Consider the following 24,008-nt stretch of genomic DNA (forward strand, 5'->3'; position numbering starts at 1 on the left):
TTCTAGAATGATTATGACCACAAAAAGCACACAGGTGTTTTAGAATTAACTTGTTGTTATTAAACATAGAGTTTGAAATAGCCATTGTAAACAGGCTGAGGAGCCATGCCTTTAACTTTCCTTCATGTCCCTTATGATTGTTAGTAAGGTTGCTCTGTTAAGGACTTGCACTTAATCTTTCACAGAGCATATTGTGTTTTGTATTGTATACCTACCATCTTTCTTCAGCTTCCAACGGATTCACATTTTTAAACCTTCATGTCTATTAATACAACTGAGATACGGGCATCTAGTCAAATACCATGGCGTGAAGCAGTGTGGCAGTGGGATACTGACAGCCTTTCTGATGGAAATGTGCTGTCTCCAAAGCAAAGAATGATCTTGACCTGGATACATGCCAGGCCAACTTTTTAGTGAACAGTACCTTCTCAGACTTACTCATATTGTGGTAGTTTATATGAAATGTATTCTGTCTTCAAGTTGTTCCATGGCCAACCTCAGTATAAACTCCTGTTAAACGGCAAGAGTTTCTTGTCTCCAGTGTTATTACCGTATCTTATAAGAACCCATTTGCATTTTAGGCTTTCTTTCTCTCAGGGCATTGCCATGTCTTCTTCCCTTAACCAGTATCTTCTCAATTATAAGCACACTGCTGCTTTTCCTCTTATACTCATATTCATCAGAAGCCAATTGAGTTACTCTAAAAGAATGTCATCTGAAAACACCTATGTCTTTCATAATTAATGGAAGTCACACTTACATTTTATGGAGTCTCTAGATGTACTAGGTCGTTCAGTTAATATGTTCTTGATTTTCCAACCTTTTCTTTACTGCCTTCTGAGTTGTAGTGCTTTTACTTGATGATGATATTCAGCTTCATCTGTTTGGGATTGCACTTGTCCCTCAGATTGTTGTATTGGATTGTTGTATTTTGTGACTTGTTGCTAATGTGTCACTGGGGAATGAGATGTGAGCCACTGATGACTTCTTCAGTACTAGAGTCAATAAGACAGAAGTTCCAGTAGAGTCCAAGAAAACCTATTTGGACATCTAAATGAGAAAAGGATAAACAGGTTTTAATGTTGTCATTTGAAATCTGCCAAAGGCAATGGCTTTGTGATTTGAATTACTCATCTGCATCTGTGGACTCATCCAATATCATTACTCATAAAAGTGATCTGGCTTATTACATTTAAATGTGCAATGTCTAATATTATTCTAAGACCTTGGGAAGAAATGTATAATTTTACTCCAGAAATACTAAGATACAAATCCATATTTTTATATAGTATAGCTATTAAACCAAACCAAATTTACTAGTTAGCAAACTGCTACTTCTTATTTCCATAATGAGAAGAAAATATGGAAACAGAATAGTTCCTTTAAACTGTGTCACTGTACACAGAACAGTCTAACATCTTAATCTTTTGTACCGATGATGCCTTTCTCCCTTGAAGAATTACCATGGCCCTCATTACTACCTGTTTACATCTAAAGGTGTTATGAAGATTAATGTGAATACTTAAAGCTTTGAGCTTCTCCCAAATTGCCCCATTAGAGAAATAGACGCTAAGAGCAACATTTGCTTAACATCTTTGGCTGGGAGCCCAAAACATTATTCTCTCATGTTGGAAAGGGTGGTGGCCTTTCTCCTGGACCTCACATATTTTGTTTTCCTACCTCTGTGCTCACACAATCGCAAGATAAAGTGCTTGCGTCTTCTGCAGTGCCCTAGAGAGCAGCCATTTGCAGAGCACATAGATCTTACTTTGTGCTGTGAGTGGCCCAACATCTGGGAGTATCAATTCTTTATTCCCTTTCGAAGATTTTCTTTCTTTTTGTAACCTTTAACTTCGTAGGTCACTGACCTAAACTGTAATAGATCAAACTGTCTTGAGAGATTTAAGGTCCTTCTTGTTGCCTAGCAGGATTGCAATTTTTTTGTGCAAAGTAGCTTAGAGCTAGGCTTAGAGAAAAAAGAGTTTGAGAAAGAGGTAGGAGGTTAGTAGGGTTCAAAATGTTTCTTCAGATCCTGCAGTCCAGGTGAGGGAATTAGAGGAATCTCGTCAGCATTTCACTTGGGATTCATCTTGTGAAATCACCTTCAAATCAGTGGGCATTGTGGCATAGGATCAAAAAGTGCAATGTTACATATTTGCTATATAGAAAGAACCATCAGAATATGGGAGCTTTTGGGGGTTTCTATGATGCATTATTTATTAAACAAACATTTAAGAGCAACTACCCTTCAAAACAAAAATAAACAAACAGAAATCCCCCACAAAACAAAAAAACCCTAGAGAAATGCAATCAACTAACATGAAAATAGGCATTTGAGTAGGCTAGGAAGCAAAGAGACAGACAGAAGCTGCCCAAGGCGCCAGTATCTCCTTCAACAGTGATTTAACTTTTGATTGCAAGACCATATCTCTTAACAGTTCTTCTGTCTCACAACACTGCTGCACGTGGAACTGGAGGATAAACTTCCTGTCCAAATTACAGAAATGGTCAGGTGCTCTTGCATCTATATTGCTCATTAAATCAGTCACTTAAAATATTGCTTAATTATTCGTCTTATTTTATTAGCTTTGTATAGCATGTGTATGTACAAGTATGTAAGGCCAGAGGCCAACATAGGAAGTCATCATCAATTCCTTTCTAATCAATTTTTTATGTCTCTCCACTGATTTCAGGGCTAACTGATTAGGCTAGAAAGGGAGCTATAGGAATCTCCTGTCTCCACCCTCCCCCATCAAAACACACAAACTGGCTATTGAGTGGCAGCATCACACCCAGCTGTGTACAGGAGTGCTGGGGATCTGAACTCCAATCCCCATGCTTGCACAATAGACGCTTTTTCACTGAGCCATCCTACACCTACATCATGGTTCCTTTTGGCAAAAAGAATGTGATTTAGTAATAAAAACACACAACAACTACACAGAAAAAGAAGCCATAATTTTGAAAGAAAAGAAGGGGAACGTACATGGAAGGATCTGGAGAGAAGAAAGGGAAGGGGGAATTTATGTGCAACTATATTTTAATCTCAAAAATAAAAAAAAAATTAGGAGTACTTAAAATATCTACCCATTTTTCAGTACATTGATAGGTTGTGTACTTTGGTTCTCTCGTTTCGTAAGTGCAGCTCCTGCTCCCTTGTACAAATGAAATATGTGCAGATAGTTTCAAGAAGAATTTAAGGAACCAGATGAAGGGAGGCTCTGTGTAATCAGGTCAGTCAGAAAACCTGCTCTCTCAATGCGGAGACATCTGTCACAGCTAGATCACAGTCACAAAGGTGAAGGTGAATGGCCTGGAAGCAAAGCCATTTTCTGAGCTGCATAGAGGCTCTGATTAGAGAGATGTGTCCGTGCCTCAGTGAATGTGCCTGGGAGATGAGAAGTGACTCCATCCAAAGGACTGCTGCTACTGTCCCTTTGTTTGGTGCAGGCAAAATAAGGAAGAGGAACTTGGATGGTTGGTCCTCAAGGCTGCCAGCACAGTCAGCCTCAGAACATAGATATAAATAAACATAGAATCTTTCGCCGAGTCTCTACCACACTGGACCATTTATACTGCTTTTCTCCACTTGTAGAACTTTTCTCCTCTACAAGTCGAAGGATATTTCTTCTTTAGTTGCTTGCATCCAGAAGAATTGTAGTCAGTGTTTTCCTTTCAGTTGAAAAATGATTGAAATTGAGTTGAAAGTCATCAGTGTCCATCTTGTAACCCAAGAAACACTCCCCAGGGACAGCTTGTATCTTTCTCGGTGCTTTCTTAGGGCAGGCAGAGTGGAGGTGGTGATGATGATGGGACTCTTAGGTTTGTAGTATTGTTCCTGGAGACTTCATCTCCTCTCTGCTCCTTCTTTTTACTTGCCAAGTGTCTCTGCCATATAAATTTGTTATCCAGGAGATGATTGGATAGGAGCTGTAGAACTCAGCTGTGTAGGACAAAAGTAGATACTGAAATTGACCGGCAGTATCTGAAGGGATTTGGGGTAACTTTAAGGGCTGGCAGCAGGTGAGAGGCAGATAAAACAGTGTTTACAAATTTGAATTTGTTTGGCATAATGTGGATGGTCACTTTAAATTGGGTGTCTTCTCTTATGGAAAACACTGGAAACCGGAGGCAGAGATTGTAGTGAATGTCCCTAGTACCTCTTCTCATTTGTCCTTCAACATGAAGGCTTTAGGCTCTTCTTTCCAGCCATCCAGCCCAGAGCTTCACAGAGTACGACAGTACCACCATCTGCATGTTTCAGTAGCCCAAGGATATGTGTAACTTTTTCTTTGGGCATGAATTTTTTTATTTTATTTTATTTTATTTTATTTATGGAATGTCCCCTGTGATCAGTACTGCACTGTGAACATGAAGATGTGTCTGTACACACACGCACAGGCACACATATGTTTGAGTGTGGGAGGTAAGGTAAAGATCTTTGAAATATTACTAATACTTAAAGATATTTACTTAAAATATTTCTTAAAATGATTAAGCCTGAAAAGAACAGCTTGACTGGTCAGAACCAATGACAAGAGAAAGAGTATTGCCAACTTCTCTGAATACTCAGTGTCAGCACTCCCATTCCTAACAGCTCAGTGGTGAGCCAGGCAGGGGAGACCCTCAGATTTGCCTGTGCTCTGCAATTGGCAAAGACAGGACCCACCACCATTCCCCTGTACGGTGGAGTGTATGCTGAGCACTTTAATATGCTGGGGACTCTCCATCACTTCCATAAATAAATTAAATACCTGCACTGCAAATTATGTGCTTACAAAGGGCCAGTCATGGTTTCCTGTTTTATGTTTGGAGTCAAAACTTTCCCTGGTGAAAGGTGATTATCGACTTCATGTTACAGGCAGGGAGCCAGAAGCACAGTCATCCAGTTTTCTTGACACATCCATTCAATTGCACAGCCCTAGCATTTGCGTAAGTAGTCTTAGCTCATAGGCTGCTGTGACAATGGAAGGGAAGCCTTCTGCAGCTGGAGAACCAAGTGGGAGATTCCGTGCAGCAAGGATCTGTGGTCTGTGTCTCCACGTGGGAGGACATGCTGGGCCAGGCAAAATGTTCCCATAGTCCTATCCCTTTCCATGCATGCAGAATGTCCACTCTGTCCTCTTCAGAGAACTTTCCTTTTAAACCTGGTCTGTTTGTGGTACCCGCCTGAGGTGTTCCCTTTCCTAAAAAGCATTCCAAGCCTGGTGTTACAAATGAAGGTTCTTGCCAAGGGTTCTAGAACTTTCTGTGACAGTATATAAAGACATTAACTGAAGACACAGAAAATGTATAGCAAACAGGCTGCTGCTGTGAATTGAACAGTTTTCAGAAACCATTTGAAAACCCTGGTAGCATTCAGGGGTACAGGTACCATACTCATGGTACCATTCTCAGCCCCTGCTCCCCTCTAGTTCCTGTGCAATTGGATGTCTTCTTCCTCCATGATCTACCCACCTGACTACCTACAGTTTCAGGGATGTTTCCTCATTCTCTCAAGGATTATTTTTCCTCTTTGGGCCACAGAAGTAACCTTAAACCAGGCTATAACAGCACATCATTGGTTCTTGACTTCTATGAGAACTTTTTACCAATTGCCTCTTGAGGTCAGCTTTCCTTCATGTTCTATTTTGTCCTGGAATATTGGAGCATATTTGGATGGCTTATCTCCCCTTCTCATGGTGTTTCTGCTGCCACTGAGCGTCATCTTCCTGATGCTCTTGAGGCTCTCATGATTTCATCTGGAGGCAGAAGATGCACTTGTGGTAGAAGCCAATCAGTTGCTGCCCAAAAGCTGCAGAAAGAAATCTAGGTTTTCCTTTGTCTTTGCTTGACTGTTTCAGTTGTACATTATTTATTGAAATTGGTAGTTATCTTGTTTTTGATAGCTCTATCACATATGATCTGCAAAGCTGACAGAACTGTTAAGTTTCCTTGAGCAAACTGATAAGTTTCTGCCTCTAAGCTGAACCCAATCAGCAAGGCAAAGTGTTGGAACACAGATTGAATTCAGAGTCTAAGAGTCCCCCCCAGTGAATGCTGGAGAGGGGTAAGACTAGAACTGGGAAGAGGGGTTGTGTGTTTCATTTTTCTTATGCTAAACTTAGTTTCAGAATAAAATGCCCGTGTCCTCTTCCTAATTCACATCGATGCTGAGAGAAAATGGGAGCTTGCATCTGCCTCCAATCTAAGCATTGCACAGGGCACAGTTCTCTCACCAGCCTCACACATACATCTCTTGGTAAGTCAGATCCGCCTATTCTCTGTTACATGGTTGTATTACTCCTACTAGTACAAGGATGTTTTGTCCCTCACATCATTACCTCTTTTTACCTGCCATTCTCATGATGGTTTAACATTTTGAGATCTGCTAAAGGTAATCCTCTTTCTGTTTGTATTTTTCAGAAACTATCTCTTCCGATTACATCTTGAGGATCTGTCTCTCATCCAGGTACGTGTAATTTATTTTTCTTAAGCTTTCATTTTCCACCCCAACTAAAGACAAGAGCATGTAAAGTTGTTAATCAAGATGAGCAGGATTCATTTCCTGAGCAGTCAGGCCCAGGACGCTTAGTTGCCTTCTCTGATAGGAGTTGCCACCTCCCTCAATTCCCAATTACCATATCCTTCTGCATGAGGTCTCTTCACTCCCTGGATATTATCCTATTGCTCTTCCTTTGGTGATGACAGCACAAGGGACATCCCTTGAGGTCTGGAGGCCCGTCTTTCTTCTAGTAAGAACAGTTGATGATTGCTTAGCTTGATACATCTAGCTATGAAACACTGTTTATCCTTTTATCATTACATAACTACGAACACATGGGTTAAAAGCCACATAGAGCAGAGAAAAAATATTAACCTCTAAAAATGAACTGTTTTGTTGTCTTTTGGAGACTGAGCTTGATAACCTTATGCTTGAGTGTTTATTTTAGTGACAGGACTGACCCCCAAAGCCTCTTGGCTTCCTCTAGTATTTTAGGAAAGTGTGCCAGCCAGGGTCTTCTAGGAAAATCGGGAAGGTAGAGACGTCTCCCTTACCAATGTGCCCCAACATTCTGCATACTGTGTTACAGTCCCTGGGCTTTGCACAGTTTGGAAAATAAGCATGGAGCAATTTTGATAATATCCAAGTGTCCTGGGCTCTAAGAAGTGACTGGGAAGATGTTGATCCTTTCTGTCTAGAATCTTGGTGCTGTGGAAATTCCAAAACATTAAAACTAGAGTATAATATCGGATCCATCTTTCATTTGCAAGTGTCTTAAGATAATACAACCCCCTAATCAGCTAATGTTGACATTGTTACCCCTGGAGTTGTCACCTCTGTAGGCTTATTAGTACTTACCAGTTTCTTCATTGGCAAAATAGACACAGATTACCTCAACCATATATTATCTGAGTGAGAATGATGTCTCTCAAAGGAGAGGAAGTGCTACAGTTGTTCAACAGTTGTGTATTGGTTTTGTTTCCTAAGTGTTCATAATAAATAAATCCTTATAGTAGTTCTATCATGTTGGCTAACAAATTATCCAAGCACTGCAGTTAGCTCATAACTGAAGTTTTTAGTTGAGATGACTGGTTGTTAAAATTGTGAATTTATGAATAAGCAATCGGAATAATTCACAAGCTACAGACACCCTCCTGCTCAAGTTAAACAAAACAGCCTCAGAAATACAGGGACTGAATAACATCGCTTATATGTAGATCTAAAAATGACGAATTCAAAGGAGCAGAGAATGAAATGGTGGCTACTGAAGGCTTGGAAGATACAGAAAGAATTGCAAGACTGAGCCCAAAGTATGCACTTCAGTTAGTTGTCTAGTTAGACATCAGGAATAACTGTAAGGGATGATTATACAGCTTGATAATTACAGTTTTAATAACTGTACTGTGTTCTTTAAAATTGTTGAAGGCAGATTTTAAACATTGTATCCACAGAATCATAATAAATGTGTTAGGTAATACATAGATTATGTATCTGGAAGCTATTTATAATGGAATAAAATCATGTTTTATTTGTAAATATATAATTTAATTTTTATTGAAAAGTAAGAAACAGTTTAAAAAATATATAAATATAAAAATTATAACCTTATGAAATATAGATCATTTAATATATAATATTGAAAGTTCGATATATAATATTAATTGTTCACTTCTATTCTCATGGTATCGTACAGTACCAGGGATCTCATCTGTGAAGCATGGGCTATGAGCCGAGGTGATGGCTCATGAAGACCTGCATTCAGTCCCCAGAACTGATGTGATAAGGGTGGTATGGTGGTGTGCACTTGTACCTCAATGGCAGGGAAGTGGAGTCAGGCAGATGGATCCCTGGGCCTTGGCTTAGTGCCTATGGTCCAGCCTAGCTGATGAATTCCAGGCCAGTAGAGACCCTGCCTCAAGTTGAAAATCAATGGTGAATTGTGTTTGTGGTGGGTCTCTGACTTCCACATGCATACACATGCATGAACACATGAACTCTCACAGAATTGTGCATTGTACACACATGAATATGTTCACACACTAACACAGGCACAAAGTTGTTGTACAAGTGTGTGTAGTGCAGCACGCACAGGAACAAGCATACTTACTCATTTCCTCCTTTCTTAGCTCTCAGGGTTTAGAGGCTCTAGAGGCCTTAAATTCTAGGAAATTGTGCACAATTTACAAACAGAAAACCCCACTCTGGGAAACATGTGTGTCCTGGAGAAGTGATGATTCTAGGACCTGGAGAGAGCATCAGGTCAGACTGCAGAGGCTGTGTCAGGAAGGGACATGTGTTCAAAGACTGATGGTACAGCAGGACCCAGGAGCCATCTGGGAGTGGGCTCACTGCAGAGTGGATAAATAGATTGTGAAGAGATGGTAAAAGTGGCAGATTATTTAACATTGACTCAGATAAGGACTCAAGTGTTAACACTAAAATTAAAAAGAGGCAAACAAGCCAACTAAAATATTGAAGGAAAAAAATCCAATAGAAAATTAGTTTCTTTTACAAATGTGGGTGCCTTTGTATTTGGGGCATAGATGTTCAGGATTGTGATGTCTTCTTGGTGGAATTTTCCCTTGATGAGTATGAAATGTCCTTCCCCATCTCTTTTGATTAATTTTGGTTGAAAGTCTATTTTATCAGATATTAGAATGGCTACTTCTGCTTGCTTCTTGGGTCCATTTGCTTGGAAAGCCGTCTTTCAGCCCTTTACCCTCAGGTATTCTCTATTTTTGTGACTTAGGTGTGTTTCTTGTATGCAACAGATTTTTGGGTCTACTTTACGCATCCATTCTATTAGTCTGTGTCTTTTTATTAGAGAGTTGAGTCCATTGATGTTGAGAGGGATTGATGACCAGTGGCTGTTAGATCCTTAGATTTTGATGTTGGCTGTGGTAGTAAGTTTGTGTGCTTGGCTACTTTTTGTTTTGCTGTAGTGAGATTAATTATTTCCTGTGTTTTCTTGAAACTAATTAGTTTTCTTGGGTTGTATTTTTCCTCTCAAGTATACAACAAGGACATCTGCTCAACCATGTTTGTAGCAGCTTTATTTGTAATAGCCAGAAGCTGGAAACAGCCTAGATGCCCCTCAGTTGAAGAATGGATACAGAAATTGTGGTACATCTACACAATGGAATATTACTCAGTGATAAAAAAACAAGGAAATTATGAAATTTGCAGGTAAATGGTGGGAACTGGAAAAGATATTCCTGAGTGAGGTATCCCAGAAGCAGAAAGACACACAGGGTATATACTCACTCATAAGTGGATATTAGACATACAATATAGGATAAACATACTAAAATCTGTATACCTAAGGAAGCTAATCAGGAAGGAGAACTCTGGATAAGATGCTCAATGCCCATTCAGAAAGGCAAAGAGGATGGACATCCTAGAAGGGAGAAAACAGGGAACAGGACAGGAGCCTACCACAGAGGGCCTCTGAAAGGCTCTACCCTGCAGGGTATCAAGGCAGATGCTGAGACTCATAGCCAAATTTTGGGCAGAGTGCAGGGAATCTTATGATTAGTGGGAGATAGTAAGACCTGGAGAGGACAGGAGCTCCACAAGGACAGCAACAGATCCAAAAAGTTTGGGCCCAGGTGTCTTTTCTGAGACTGATACTCCAGCCAAGGACCACTCATAGAGATGACCTGAAACCCCTGCACAGAGGTAGCCTATGGCAGTTCAGTGTCCAAGTGGGTTCCACAGTGATGGGGGTAGGGATTGTCTCTGACAGGAATAGATTGGCCTGCTCTTTGATTACCTCCCCCTGAAGGGGGAGCAGCCTTACCAGGCCACAGAGGAAGACAATGCAGCCACTCCTGATGAGACCTGATAGACTAGGATCAGAGGGAATGGGAGGAGGACCTCCCTTATCAGTGGTCTGGGAGAGGGACACAGGTGGGAAAGAGGGAGGGTGGGATTGGAAGGGAAGGAGGGAGGGAAGTACAGGGGGGCTACAAAGTGAATAAACTGTAATTATTAAAAATAAAAATAATTAAATAATAATTTAAAAAGGAAATTAGGGTTTGGCCACTGTCATACTGCAAACTCCATGATGGAACCACGATCCTTGGGTCGTAAACTTATAATTTTGGTTTGATGATAGTCAGGGCATCGACATGTTCATGGTACTAATCCAAATAATAGTTATTAATTGCACTTGGAAAACTTGCACCTTGACAGTAAAGAGCCCTACTATAAACCTACAACCAAGCAGTGTACCACTACTTCAATAGCAATGGACCACATGTCTGATTTGTTGTACTGAGGATGCAGCAGGGTTTCCATGACAATCAACCAAAACTTATAACCAATCCCTTCACAAAAACATGGCTCAAGCCACAATTAACATCTTAGAAAAATCTGGCATTGACTTTCTATTATTGCAGTTGTGTATGTTGCGTAAAGAGTTTCTTCAACCACAAAGAGATCACATAAATATATCTTTCAAGTGCAGTACTTAGTCCAAAATGAGTCTTAAAAACACTCTTTTTCATGCTATAAGTGACACTTTTGAGACAACTCAACATTTTGAAGGTCAGTATATCAGGTAGAATCTTTATATCAAAATAAATATACAAATATTAATCCCTTTATTTGTGTAATTATGACCGTAAGTGTTGTGGAAGAGAATGACCTTGCTTTTTGGAAAATGATAACAAAATACATAGGGTTGCTGTGGTTTAAATATCTAGTGTCCTGCCATGGACTCCTGTGTCTGAACACCTGTTGTCAGCCAGTGATACTGTTTGATAAAGTTATGGACTATTTAGAGGTGGGGCCTTCCTGAAGGAAGTGGAACACAGCAATAGGCTAGAGGCTGGACATGGCATGGCATGGGACTTTATAAGCCAGCTGCACTTCCTGCTTCTTGACTGTGGACCCAGTGTGATTGGCTGACCTTCTGGTCCTACTGCCAAGGCTTCCCTGCTATGATCCATAATGGAATGTGATTCTTTGAACTGTAAGCCAGAAGGAAACCTTTCTCACTTTAAAGGGCATCATGTTTTGTAAGTTACTCTTGAGCAACTTAAGTTGTGTGTGTATAGTTGCTACGAACATAAAATGAAAAGGCAACATCAATAACACATTAATGGGGAAATTAATGGGGAAATATCACAAGTATTCTTAACATTTCTTGACTTTATATAATAAAAAAATGCAGAAAGCTCCAGGCATGCGGTTACTAGTAAGCTGTGACTGGGAAGGTTGTAAGGGCAAGGGGAGCCTATTTGCCTTTTCAGTCAACACTTCCTTTCCTAGGACTACCTACTACAGGGTCTCATGTAGGTGTGACACAGTGAACACCCTTACTGAAAAAGTGAAGTATGTCAGTCTGGCCACCTAGAGCACCCTAAGTGTGCCCATACAGACTGGGGAAGATAGTCACATATGAATGGTGGTTTTCAAAACACAGTTCTGATAATAAGAACCAACCCCCCTCCCCCAAGCTCTGGGTGCCCATGCCAAGCAGTGCATTGTACCTGTCTTGTGTCTGTGTCTGCAGGATTGTAGTCTGTTGTTTACCTAGTGTTACAAGAGATAAAGCCAACAACTCTTTTCAATACTACTGGTTTCTAATGTGTCCCCAGGAAACAGGTCTTATTGATTTCTATGGATATTTTATTTTTATTTAAATTACTACTTCCAAGGGAAACAAACAGACAAACAAACAAACAAAAACAATAATGGAATAAGCAGTGAGAAACAAAGGGTGCATTGTTCTTATAAATGGATCTTCTGAGAGACTGAAGCATGTCTCAGCCCATAAAGACACTTGTTGCTGAACACAAATAACTGAGTTTAATCTTAGAAATCACATGGTGGTAAGGACTTGCCAGGCCACAGAGGAAGAAAATGGTTGCAATCTTAATGAGACTTGATAGGCTGGGGTCAGATGGTAGAGAGGAGAGCTTCCCCTTTCTGAGGATTAGGAGAGGGGGAGGGGAGAGAGGACAGAGGGTAGGACAGGGAGGAACAAGGAAGGGAGCTATAATCAGCATATAAAGTGAATAAATTATAAAAATAATAAATAAATAAATAATATAAATAAATAAAAAGAAAATACAAATGTAAAAAAAAAAAGAAATCACATGGTAAACACACACACAAGTGAGAGAGAACAAGAGAGTTAAAATAAAATGCAATATTAAGTCTTAGATAATTCTATATTATCTGCTATCCTCAATAGAAAAAAAATAAAGAACTATGGGAAAACATTTGAATAGTGCATCTTATAGTCGCCATAGCCTAATATTGCTGGGGGTCCAAAAGTGGCTGAGGCATTCTGAATTCATTGTTTAAGTTTGTGTGCGTCTTGTGTCTCTAGCCTGCTGTGACCGAATCGGCCATGTTCAGGGGCCCAGTGCTCCTGCTGGACAGTGTAATTATGATGAGGAACATGATATCTATAACTTCTATGATTTCTCTTTTTTTATACAAAAATTGTGTTTTCCTAGAGAGTATCTGTATTGATTTACATACCTCAGGTTAACAGGCTTATCCTCTCCTCTCCAAAGACTTAAAAAAAAATCAGACAATGTAAACAAAAGAGAGAGAGAGAGAGAGAGAGAGAGAGAGAGAGAGAGAGACCTGAGACCATGGGGGACACCAAATTTGAAAAAAAAAATCAATTGGATGGAAATAAAGTTGGCTTCTCTGCATCTTCATGTTATTCCTGCTCCCTCTGCTACTGCTAGACATCACGGCCTCCTTCCTGTGGCTGATTTTGGAATCACTGCCATCACTATGGTCTCTTCTATCTTTTCTGCTGGTGTTGAGCTATTCCTTGGTCCCCCAAACACTGACTGTTTCCCACATTCAAGTACCTTCTCTTGCAGCTTCTTTCTCGACCTCACTTTTTTCATCTACAAAATTAATGGGATTTTCTATCCTCACTGCAAGCATTTTGCTTCGGATCCCATCATCTCAAGGAAAGTTAGCTGGTAGCCTGAGGGGTTTCTCAGCAGTATAGCTCTTATTTCCAACCAGCGCTCACTCCGCACAGAAGTCATTCTGTGCTTTATTTCTCTGTGTGCTTACGCACTGCATTAGGATAGCAGGCAGATGGCCACATCCGAAGAAGTGCCATGAATGTTCTAATCCCTTGTCATCCAGTGTGCTTATTCTTTCTTTATCTTAATTTAAAGTTTATTTCCGTGTGAGGAGGGGGTATTAGTGCACACACCATGACAATTGGAGATGGCGAGGGCAACCCCTGGATGTCAGTTCACCTTCTCTGCCACTTGGGTCCTCACTAGATCAGGCCCTCAGGCTTGGTGGCCATCACTGTGTCTATAGGATTGTTGCCCACTTCTACTTTGTCTTTTTAAAGTTTATGTTACTGGGGTGTGAGATAGGCTTCTCAGAAATGGTCAGAAGAAAACACTTGAAAACGCCTATTCTCAGCTCTGTGGAAATTTCAGGAGTAGGTGAACATGTGACTACTGGCTCTTAAATGTTCTCCTTTATACATCTGCCCCATTTTCTATGTTCTGTACTCTTCTATACAATTGCTCTGTCTCAGATTTCTGCCATGTCTTGACTTCGGATGAGCATTAGTATTGAGCCAGCATGTGTGGAATGATGTTCTTCTCCTCTTCTACTTAGTGATTTTTACAGAGTCTGAGAAACTCCAGCTGGGAGTTGTTCTGAACTGTATGTTGTCTGTTAAACATTGCTGCTGCTGGAGGTGGTGGTCTAGCTTTGTGGATCCCTGATGAAATTCTAAGGATTCTCTGGGATTATTACACAATGAAAAACCTCATTATGAGGTGGCATTTCCTGAGAGACCTGATTCAAGCTGCTGGGACAGTAAACAAAACAATTTCTTCTTGTCAGCAGATACTTCTGCCCATGTGGACATCACTGCGTTAGTCAACAGAGGCATCAGCCTCTGTTGAAAGCATTGAGCAGAAATTAGGATGCAGTCCCTTTTCGCCTTACTCCGAGTGAATGATGTGATCGATGGAGGTCTACACAGTTACCAGAGGAATACTCACATATACCTAGGCCACAAAGTAGCTATGTGTGGATTGTTTGTTATTAGCTCAAGCAGGCATACATGTAGAGGGCAACACCCAAGAGCTTTTAACGCCGAAATAAAACTTGTTTTTCATCAGTGACTTCATAATTCAGCATTGGTGTTATATCACTCACAAGTCATCTTTCTACCCAGAGATTGGGGCAGATGTCCTGGCATGCTTTTACTCAGCTGTGTCTGTTGAAGACCAGTAATTTCCAGGCATAGTAAGAGTCTACCATTATATGACTCTGTCTCTTTTGCTTGCTATTGTAATAACAGATTTAAAACTCTCTCATCACGTCTGCTCTTGCCTCAATGATGACATTTGTTTTAGAAGAAAAACATGTTCAGGAAAAGATAAAAACACAGCTTCCCTGGGCACTGCTAACCGCCTTTGCCAGTTTAGGGTCTTGTCCCACAGCCTGTGGTAGGAGCCCACTGGATAGGCACAGAAGAGTACAAAAGGAAAGTTCAACTCATCCCTCACCCCCTTTGGGGAAATAACTCAGAATCTGATTTTATGCCCCCTGGATTCAGAAGAAAGCAACTCACCTAGTGTTCTTCACAACAGCGAGGACAAGCATGAAAACAGAGATGGGTGCACCAACTCACTGCTGGCCTCTCTGTATGACTTCTAAGCTTGACATGTGATTTCTCTAACTCCAAAGTCATTATTGTAGGAAACGTCAGAAGCCAAGAAAAGTGTTAATTTCTGTTTCTGTGTAGCCCTGATTGGAAACTGACTTTTAACTTCTGCCAGTGTTTAAGACAGTTGTTCCCAAATGGGCAGTTCTTTCCTCCTGGAGTATAGGACAACCTCTAGGGACACTTTTCATGGTCATGATTGTATATGTCCTATATTGCACAGCAGAGCAACTTCCCATCCAGAAATGCATTCATTCCTTCTTCATGGCTTACTGGCAGCACTGAACACCTTTGCCAGTTGTTTGCAAACCAAGTTACCACATATTTTGAATAAGTCAGATTTATGATCCACAAACTGATGATTATTACTTGATTGCATCTGGAACATTTGTGATACTCTAGGAAATTCATCTTTTTAGATTTTCTTAATATGTACAATCCAAAGCATGTTTAAACCCTTGGTAACCATATCTCAAGAATCTGCTGTGATTCTTGAGTTTAAATTGCCTCCTTTTATTAATATAAGATTAAATTTAAAAATGAATTAAGTCAATTTATAATATACACTATAATGTGTCATAACACTCTGATATAACTACCCTTAGCTGGAATGCTCTAGAATCTAAAGAATGATTAACTAATTAATAATTTAGAATAATTATTCCAATGAGATAGTCACATTGATTCATTTTTTAAATTATGTTTTATATTTATTGAGTTGGGAGAACCTGACCTCCCCTGTGGCTATGAGAAATCATGGCTCTAAGCATTATCTCCCATTTGTCTTTCATTATCATGTGTTCTTAAAATCTTAGACTTCTAAAAACAGAAAGGTTTGATTACATCCTTTCAAAAGTCAGAGAACTAAGGCACTTCGATCATAAGGCTGTAGTACACATAGCTGTGCTTGCTCATTTGCATATCATCAGCATGCAATCATGGCTGTCTGCGGCTGCTAATCAGAGGACTTGATCTGTCCCAGCATAGATAATTAGAGCCTGAAGCATTTATGTTTTAATCTTTTAAGAAAATGTGTATTATTCTTATATCTGAGTGATAGCAAGTTTTCAATGAGTGTTTTCTGACTGACGAACTGAGTGGATACAATGTGAGTCAGGGTGTATGCTCTGTTTTTTTTTTTTCACTTTCTCACACAGTGTTCAGTTGATAAGTTTCTCTTTGCTCCCTCATATGATAGTTGTAGCGTCTGAAGAAGACCTTGGCTAGTAGCCTGGAACTCCAATTGCCCCTCCTTCCTCATCTGCTTATACACTCTTATGTCTAGATGACTGATCAGGATTCCTGCCAAGCATCTTCCAGCTTGTACAAATACTTTCCATCCCCTCTCTTTGTAGCTTCTTAGTGGCTTTGCCATTGAGCCTGAGTAGGTGTGGTGTGCATTACACAGAGCCTGACTGAGCTTTAACTGGTTCAAGAATATGCTCACCAAGTTGGGTGAACTCCCATGAACAGACAAGCTTTTTTCCTCACTCAGTGAACACACATAAAAGACTCATTTCTCTGACTGTCCAAGGAAGGCTTTCAGAGCCTCTGTCTCATGTTGCTTTTTGGAAACACAGTGAGTTTTCGTTGATAGCATCCCCATCTTCACCCACACCCATCTCAGAGTAGCCTAGAGGAGTGACTAAAGATCTCTGTGAGCGTCCATTCTCAGCCACATTCCACTGGCTATATCAGGGTCCCATATTCTCAAACAGCTACCAACTAGGCTGGGAAATGTAGCTTTTTCTGAAATTCCAGGATGAACAGAAAATAGTCATCACACATGAGTAGGAAATACCAACACAGCTAGGAATGAGAAGAAAATAGACCCGAGAATGTGTTTCTCTATTCTTTTCCTCTACTCCAATTACCTATTTGAAAATTTTAACTGTACACAAACAGATTTATTCATGCCTCTGACATTCTTGTGATTAATAGGCATGGTACCCTGAATAAGCCACTTAACCTATCTGGACCTTGATTTTCTCCACAGTACATTTTGGAGAGGAGACTCAACAAGTGTGGATTATCCATACTGGAATTTTAATCAGCATCCCTTCTGGCATTGCCCGAATGATGCCTGTCTCTGTGTCTTTAAAGAAAGCTACCCCTATTAACTTGGTGTCATGTTTATTTGGTAGTTTTAATGTAATCCATGCTGAAATAACAATGCCAATTACAGCAGTAAGAATGATGACATATTTATTGAGCCCCTACTCCATGTTCAGCAGTTGGAAAGCAGCATCTCAGTTGCAGAGATGGTTGGGTGGCATTTTAATCTTACAGAGTAGTTCAGACTCAGAGCACATATGACTCCATCAACATGCTCATTTCATGTGTGTTCGAGCTACAGTCCAGCCAGGGCATGGAGGAGTTCAGAGGAAAAGTGGCTGCTTCACCTCTACCTAGTGTTGTACTTATTTGTAAAGTTTGTGATACTACCTGTTGCTGACCATGGGTTCATAATGACTACAGATATGAATTTGCAGTTGTAATTTACACTGGAGTGTTTGCAGTTTCTCTCTTAACCTGGCTACCACACAAATAATTGAGACTTTTATACTTATTAATAAGCTTCACAATACAATAAGTGAGCACTTCTTACTCTATTCTTAACCCTCTAAGCTAATCTGGTTTTCTCCCAGTGTATATCCCAGGGATACCTGCACTTTGTAGCTTTCTGCTCCAGCTCCTTCTGATGTCTCTTGGAACACTCCCTTGGCTGAATCCCCCTATGTCCTCTTCTAACTCCTTCTCTCCTGGCTAGCAGAAAGTCCAACCCTATTCTCTCCCCTGCTTAGGGACTGGCTGTCAAGCTTCTTCATTGACACATCAGGGGACAATTGGGGAGCAGTGTTTATAAACATTGAGACAGGAGATTCTCAGAACGATTGTACCCAGATATTGGTGGCACAATAATCAGCATTTGAATTATACAATAACATTATACCTACGCTGGAGTCCAAGGTCAGGGTCCATAAAGCCCTTTCTGATTCACAGCGTGTGGTCTACTGAAGGTACAGATTCAGGAGATGGGAACTGGAGACTATTGCTGAGAAAGGGAACAGGCCAAGTTGCCTTCAGAGTTGGAGTGCACCCTCAGCCAGATCACACAAGGAACTGAGGATCAAGAATAGATCCAAAGCTCATGACGTTAAGGCGAAGAGGGCAGCCATTTCCATGCAATTCCTCACACCCCTCAATTAACCCTATTTCCTTCTTTGGAGACATAATGACACAGCTTTCCTGTGTGGTGACTTTTATCAGCCAAGAGTAATTCCCTAGAAGAGGGGACTGGTCTCAAGCAATGCTGAGGCAGACAATGACAGGGTGCCATGCTCTATATACAGACCTGGGCGAGGTGCCAGATTATACAGTATGATGAATACTGCTAAGGGTTTTCAGGGGTGTTATTTAGGTTTGTTCAGTGTTCTAGACCCTGACTACACAGAGAGTGTCTTCTTCTCAAAACAAACAAGCAAACAAACAAACACAAAACAGAGATAAAAACAAAACCAACATCATTGAAACAAATGAAGTGGTTTTTTTATGTCTTTGTTCCTGACAATTTTTGAATTTCTGCTTTTCAAGCAATATAAAAAAATAAAATAAAATAAATGGAAGATACATGATTTTTTTTTCTCAGCTGTGTGTATCATTTAGTTTCATGAAATGAGGTCAGGAAATGTCCATAAGCCAATAGCAAATACTCTTTGACACCCATCAGGCACTAGATAACTGGTTGGTTCATTCAGTTATATAAATACATTTCTATTTTCATGTTATAAATGCCCTGGTTCCTGACATAACTGCTGAAGGATGTACAGGTTTAGAATTCTCTGCCCTGTTTCCATTTCCTTTATTTTCCTGCTCCTCCCCAAATGCTGATACATAGCTGGCACACCAGAAAACTCCAATGTTTCTAACTTAAGTAATACCCTTCTTATTTGGATAAAAGATTATATATAGTGGAAGTGGGAGTTTTCCAGTTACCTAGAGGGTAAGTAAAAAGTGAAAAAGGAAGCTCCAGAGGAAAATAAATGAGAAAATACAGGTCACGTCATCCTAACATTCTTTAGAGTGAATTGATTGAAACTCCTCATGTGATGACAATGAGCCCCTGAGTCATTTGTCATCCTAAATTTATTCAAAACCATGACAGAATTGGACAGAACAACTGCAGATACAGCTGTATGGGGCACTATCCTTTATAGCATGTCTGTCAAATACGACATCTGCCATGCCCATGTTGAAGCTTTAGGAGTGTGTATATTCCTTCTTTATCAGATAAAAACATTCAATCTGTTTACATCAGTCTCACTGTCTTTGGTGCTATCAGCCTTTTACCAAGTATTCTGGCTAGTTTTATGTCAACCTGAAACAAATAAGAGTCATCTGAAATGATGGAGCCTCAACTGAGAAAATGCTTCCATAAGATCCGGCTCTAGGGCATTTTCTTATTTAGTGATTGATAGGTCAGGGCTCAGCCCATTGTTGGTGGTGTCATTCCTGGTCTGGGTTCTATAAGAAAGCAGACCGAGCGATTCCTGATGAACAATCCAGTAAGCAGAACCCCTCCATGGCCTGTGCATCAGCCTGCCTCCAGGTTACTGACCTGAGCTCCTGTCCTCACTACTTTTGGTAGTGAATGGAACAGTGAGTGAAATAAACTGTTTCCTCTCTGAGTTGTTTTTGGTCATGATGTTTCATGATAGTAACCATAACTTGGACATCAGGTGATACCACACTGTGTTACATGGGTTGACTGAGCAATTAATTTTAATTCCGTCTTATCTTCTAATTTTAGTGGTACTCAAATTTTATGTAGATATGTTTTAGACCATACACAGTGAAGTTTGCATGAAGACTTTCTCTACTGAGAATAGTGCATTCTGTCCAAACATGGACATGAATATTTAGGAGATTATGTTATTATTTTCCATGGAGTACTTATACAGCCTTTTGCTAAAAGAAAATTAAATCAACATTTAAATAAATGGGTAAATTTAAAATGTATCTGAGTTTCAAGAAAATATATCTATGAATTGAAGAATAGAGAGAAAAACTCTGTGATCACCTATTTGGCAGGAAGTAATTTAATTCCAAAACTGTTATATAACAGTGGAAACTTCTAGAAACATAAACATAATAAATAATATGAGAATTTCTTAAAGGCTATACATTCATATATGTCTACACATATATGAATTTTTAAGAATAGAAAGCACCCTCTCTTTGGAAACAGCATAAGAAAAACTGTAAACAAAAGTACCCTGAAAAGGCTAGATAATACCCAGAAATAATTATTTCAGAAGAAAGAGAAATAGGGCAAAGAATACAAAATGACACAAATTAAAAGCCTCACATTGCATGGCATTCAGCGCAGTGTTCCAGCAATTCAGTGCAAGATAGAAGACCGAATGTCAGTGAGTACCATGGCTCTCAACAGATATGTCACTCTGGAGCAATAGAAAAGATTTAAAGGCCATTGCCTTACAGGAGAAACTAAAACAGGATAGAGCTATGTTGGGCTTTTTTTAAGAAGCTAAGTCTTGATGAGACCGCTGCATCTGACAAAGAGGAACCATGTATTGACAAGGGCAGTAAGGTGGCAGTGTGCACTGAAGCCCTAATGCCTTGTGAACACATGATACCTCTTTTTATAAGAGGTAATAAATGTTGAAATTATGTGAGTCCAGTGGTAGAATTTCTAGCCTAAAACAGGGTACAATTAATCTTGAATGTTACTGAAATTCTGAGGATATAAATTCCAAGTAGTGTATTCTTGATTGAAAACTGAAAAGGCAGAGTTTAGGGACTAGGGTGAATGAAAAGCATCGGCAACGTCCTCTATGCATGTGAGATGCATTCCAAGTCACCAAGTGGTTTTCCCACATGTACATAGTGATATTAAATTTAGTTCATAGATTAGACACAGTAACTGGTTAGCGAAAGCGCTAATGGAAGAGTCCAGTTGGCTGGAGAGGTTTCCTGAACGGCTGAAGTTACTTGTGCCAACATTAAGACCCGGTGTTAGATCCTCAGGCCACACATGAAAGCTGGGCTTGTACATGAGCTCATGGTGCCAACATTTTGGATTGAGACAGAAGGATCCCAGGGCAACCATACTCCTAACAAAAAATACAATACAGTGGAAAGTGAGAGTGGAAGGCTTTGATACTGACTTCTGGCTTCAAAAAGTGCATCAGAGTTACATACCCACCTCCAACGCTTTCTTACACACACAACACACTACTTTATACACACAGCCAGATGGAAATTTGTACAATTATAAGGATATGCTGTGACAAAATCATGTGATGCATGTGAATATGTTTCTACCTCTTAAATGGGTCACAGGTACCCCCAAACTACCTCTGTCTAACTCACTACTGAGACAAATAGTGAGGAGCCTCACAGGTGGGAAGAATACTGTCATGCATATATGAGGAATCATGTCATAGGTGGCGTCTAGGGAGAAAGCACGAAGTTAATGAATATGATCACTTAGTGTGGTTATCTCTGGGGAAGTCTAATTCTTCCTCTGTGAGCATCTGTTAGTTGCCTGTACATGAAAAGCATCTATGGCCTAGCCTGATGCAATTTTCTCCATTCATGCTGGTGTTGGAATCATTCAGGTCTTGTTTAAGTAGCCATATTGTTGAGATTTTGTGTACGTAGCTTCCCTGTCATATATAGAAGACACAATCTTGCAGACCTCTTGTCCTAAAAATAAATATACAGGCAATAGTAAATGGACTCAGAAGTTTCATTTATATAGTCACTTGCTTATATAATATGTATTTACTTGCTTATATTATACAATAATAATTAAAGAATAAAAGACCATGTATTAAAAAAATGTAGGAGGAAGTTGCATGGAAGGGACTGAAAGGCAAGGGGGAATGATGTAATCACATTTTAATTTTAAAAATTAAAAAAACATTCTTAAAAGACTTATTAATTTCTGGGAAATTTCCATTTAATATTTTCAAGCCACTGGCAATTTCACGTACCTGAAACCTTGGAAAATGAAACAATAGAAAAGCATCCACTGACTATCAAATATCTATCTGGGACTCATTCAGTCCCTACTTGACTGAGGTGACTGTACCCTTGTCCTCATCTCACCCACACCTCACATAGTCAGCTTAATGAAGGGCGGACCACTCTTGAGGTTTTTCATCTATACTGTGTCAGAGCAGAAAGCAGAGTGGGTGTGAGAAGATGCAGAACTGTATGACAGATTTAAACAAGCAGTAGAATGAGGCTCATAGTTAACCCAACCAGCAAGCTTCGGAGAGAAGGATTTCAAAGAACATTTTCCAACACATCCAATAGGGGATATTTTAGACAAAATTGATTTTAAAATGGAGAATTTCATCAGAAAATTACCACACATACACACATCAAATGGGAACAAATACAGAGACCCACAGCCAGGCATTATGCAGAGAGAGAGAGAGAGAGAGAGAGAGAGAGAGAGAGACCTTGAAACACTCAGTTGTAAATTGGTTATCTCCATCAAATCCCTCCTGTCAGGGCTTGTGGTACCCTGTGGAGCAGGCAGAAAAAGTGTAAGAGCCAGAGGGGATGGAGGACAGCAAGAAAACAAGTCCCTCTAAATCAACATGATCGATGCCCATTTGAACTCACAGAGACTGTGGCAGCATGCAAGGGGCCTACAGGGGATTGCACCAGATGGGGTCCAAGAGCTAAAAGGAGAAGTGAGGACACAAGCCCCAGCCCTAACCTGGAAGGTATCTCTAATAGATAACCGGTAGCAAAAGGAAGTTTTGTTTTCTCTAAGAATGTCTCACTGAGGAAAGAGAGTGCTCCCAAGGGTAGGCTCCATTCTGAGTACTAGATCCCAACAGAAAATGATCTCAACAGCATCTTTGGAGGTTCCTTGTCTCACTATGGTGTCAGGGCTGTTCCTTCTTTTTTTCTATTTTTTTAAAAAATATACCATACTTATTTTTATTTTGTGTGTATATATTCTCTTTTTATAATTCAGGTTCTTTGTGTATTTTTTACAGCTTCCAGTTTGGTATTTTTATGGGATTCCTGAGTGTGTGAACAAGCAAATCTCTGCAGCTATAATCTGTTTCTTGTGCCTTTTCTTGGATGCTTTTCCTTGTTTGTTTATTTTGCTCTATTCTGATGTGTTAGTTATTGTTTCATCATTTATTATTTTTCTTTTATTTCGTGGTTTTTTGAGACAGATTTTCTATATTCTATTCTGTTCTGTTTATTATATTATTATCCCTAGATGCCTGTTTGTTTTCTACTGAGAGACAGAAATGGTGTGGCCAGGTGGGCAGGGATGTTGGAAGGAACTTGGAGGTGTAGAGGATGGGAAAACCACAGTCAAGATGTACTATGTGGGAAAAAAATCCATTTTCAATTAAAAAAAAAAGGAAAAGAAAGTGAAAGGACATAAGTGAACAGTGTGTGATTAACACATTAAGTCCCGGAAGCAGAGACTCCATTGGAAAAGAATGGAGATGGTTGGGTTGCATACTGGATGGATTTAGAGGGGTGGCTCGCGGGCCTTGGCACAATAGAGATGACAGAACTACCATGGGCTTCTCTCTAGAAAAACAAGGACAGTGAATGCCAGGGGTATTAGCATGTGTGTGAGAGAAAAACAACGCACAGCCAGGCATCACGAGACGGATCAGCAGTGACCGCACATATAGTACGGACATTAACTCTAGGAAGAAAATTTATTTTGAGGAAAGTGTGGTCATGTCTTGTTTCCAAGACTATCTGTGTATAATAGTTACACTGCATAGTTGCAGGTGGATACACATAGCATGTCTAAACAGAATAACAACA

At 39.9% G+C, this 24,008-nt stretch overlaps 1 protein-coding gene across 2 annotated transcripts in view; it reads left to right on the plus strand.

The window, feature by feature from the left end:
* Window positions 1-24,008, plus strand: part of Sema5a (semaphorin 5A) — a 424,233-nt gene that overhangs the window by 198,098 nt on the left and 202,127 nt on the right. For both annotated transcript variants that reach the window (XM_055618999.1, XM_055619000.1), the window contains one exon: window positions 6,406-6,451. In XM_055618999.1, the coding sequence (XP_055474974.1) occupies window positions 6,406-6,451 (46 nt within the window). The remainder of the gene's footprint in view (window positions 1-6,405; window positions 6,452-24,008) is intronic.

The sequence above is a fragment of the Psammomys obesus genome, unplaced genomic scaffold, assembly GCF_907164565.1.
Source record: "Psammomys obesus unplaced genomic scaffold, mPsaObe1.curated_primary_1811, whole genome shotgun sequence".
Lineage (NCBI taxonomy): Eukaryota > Metazoa > Chordata > Mammalia > Rodentia > Muridae > Psammomys > Psammomys obesus.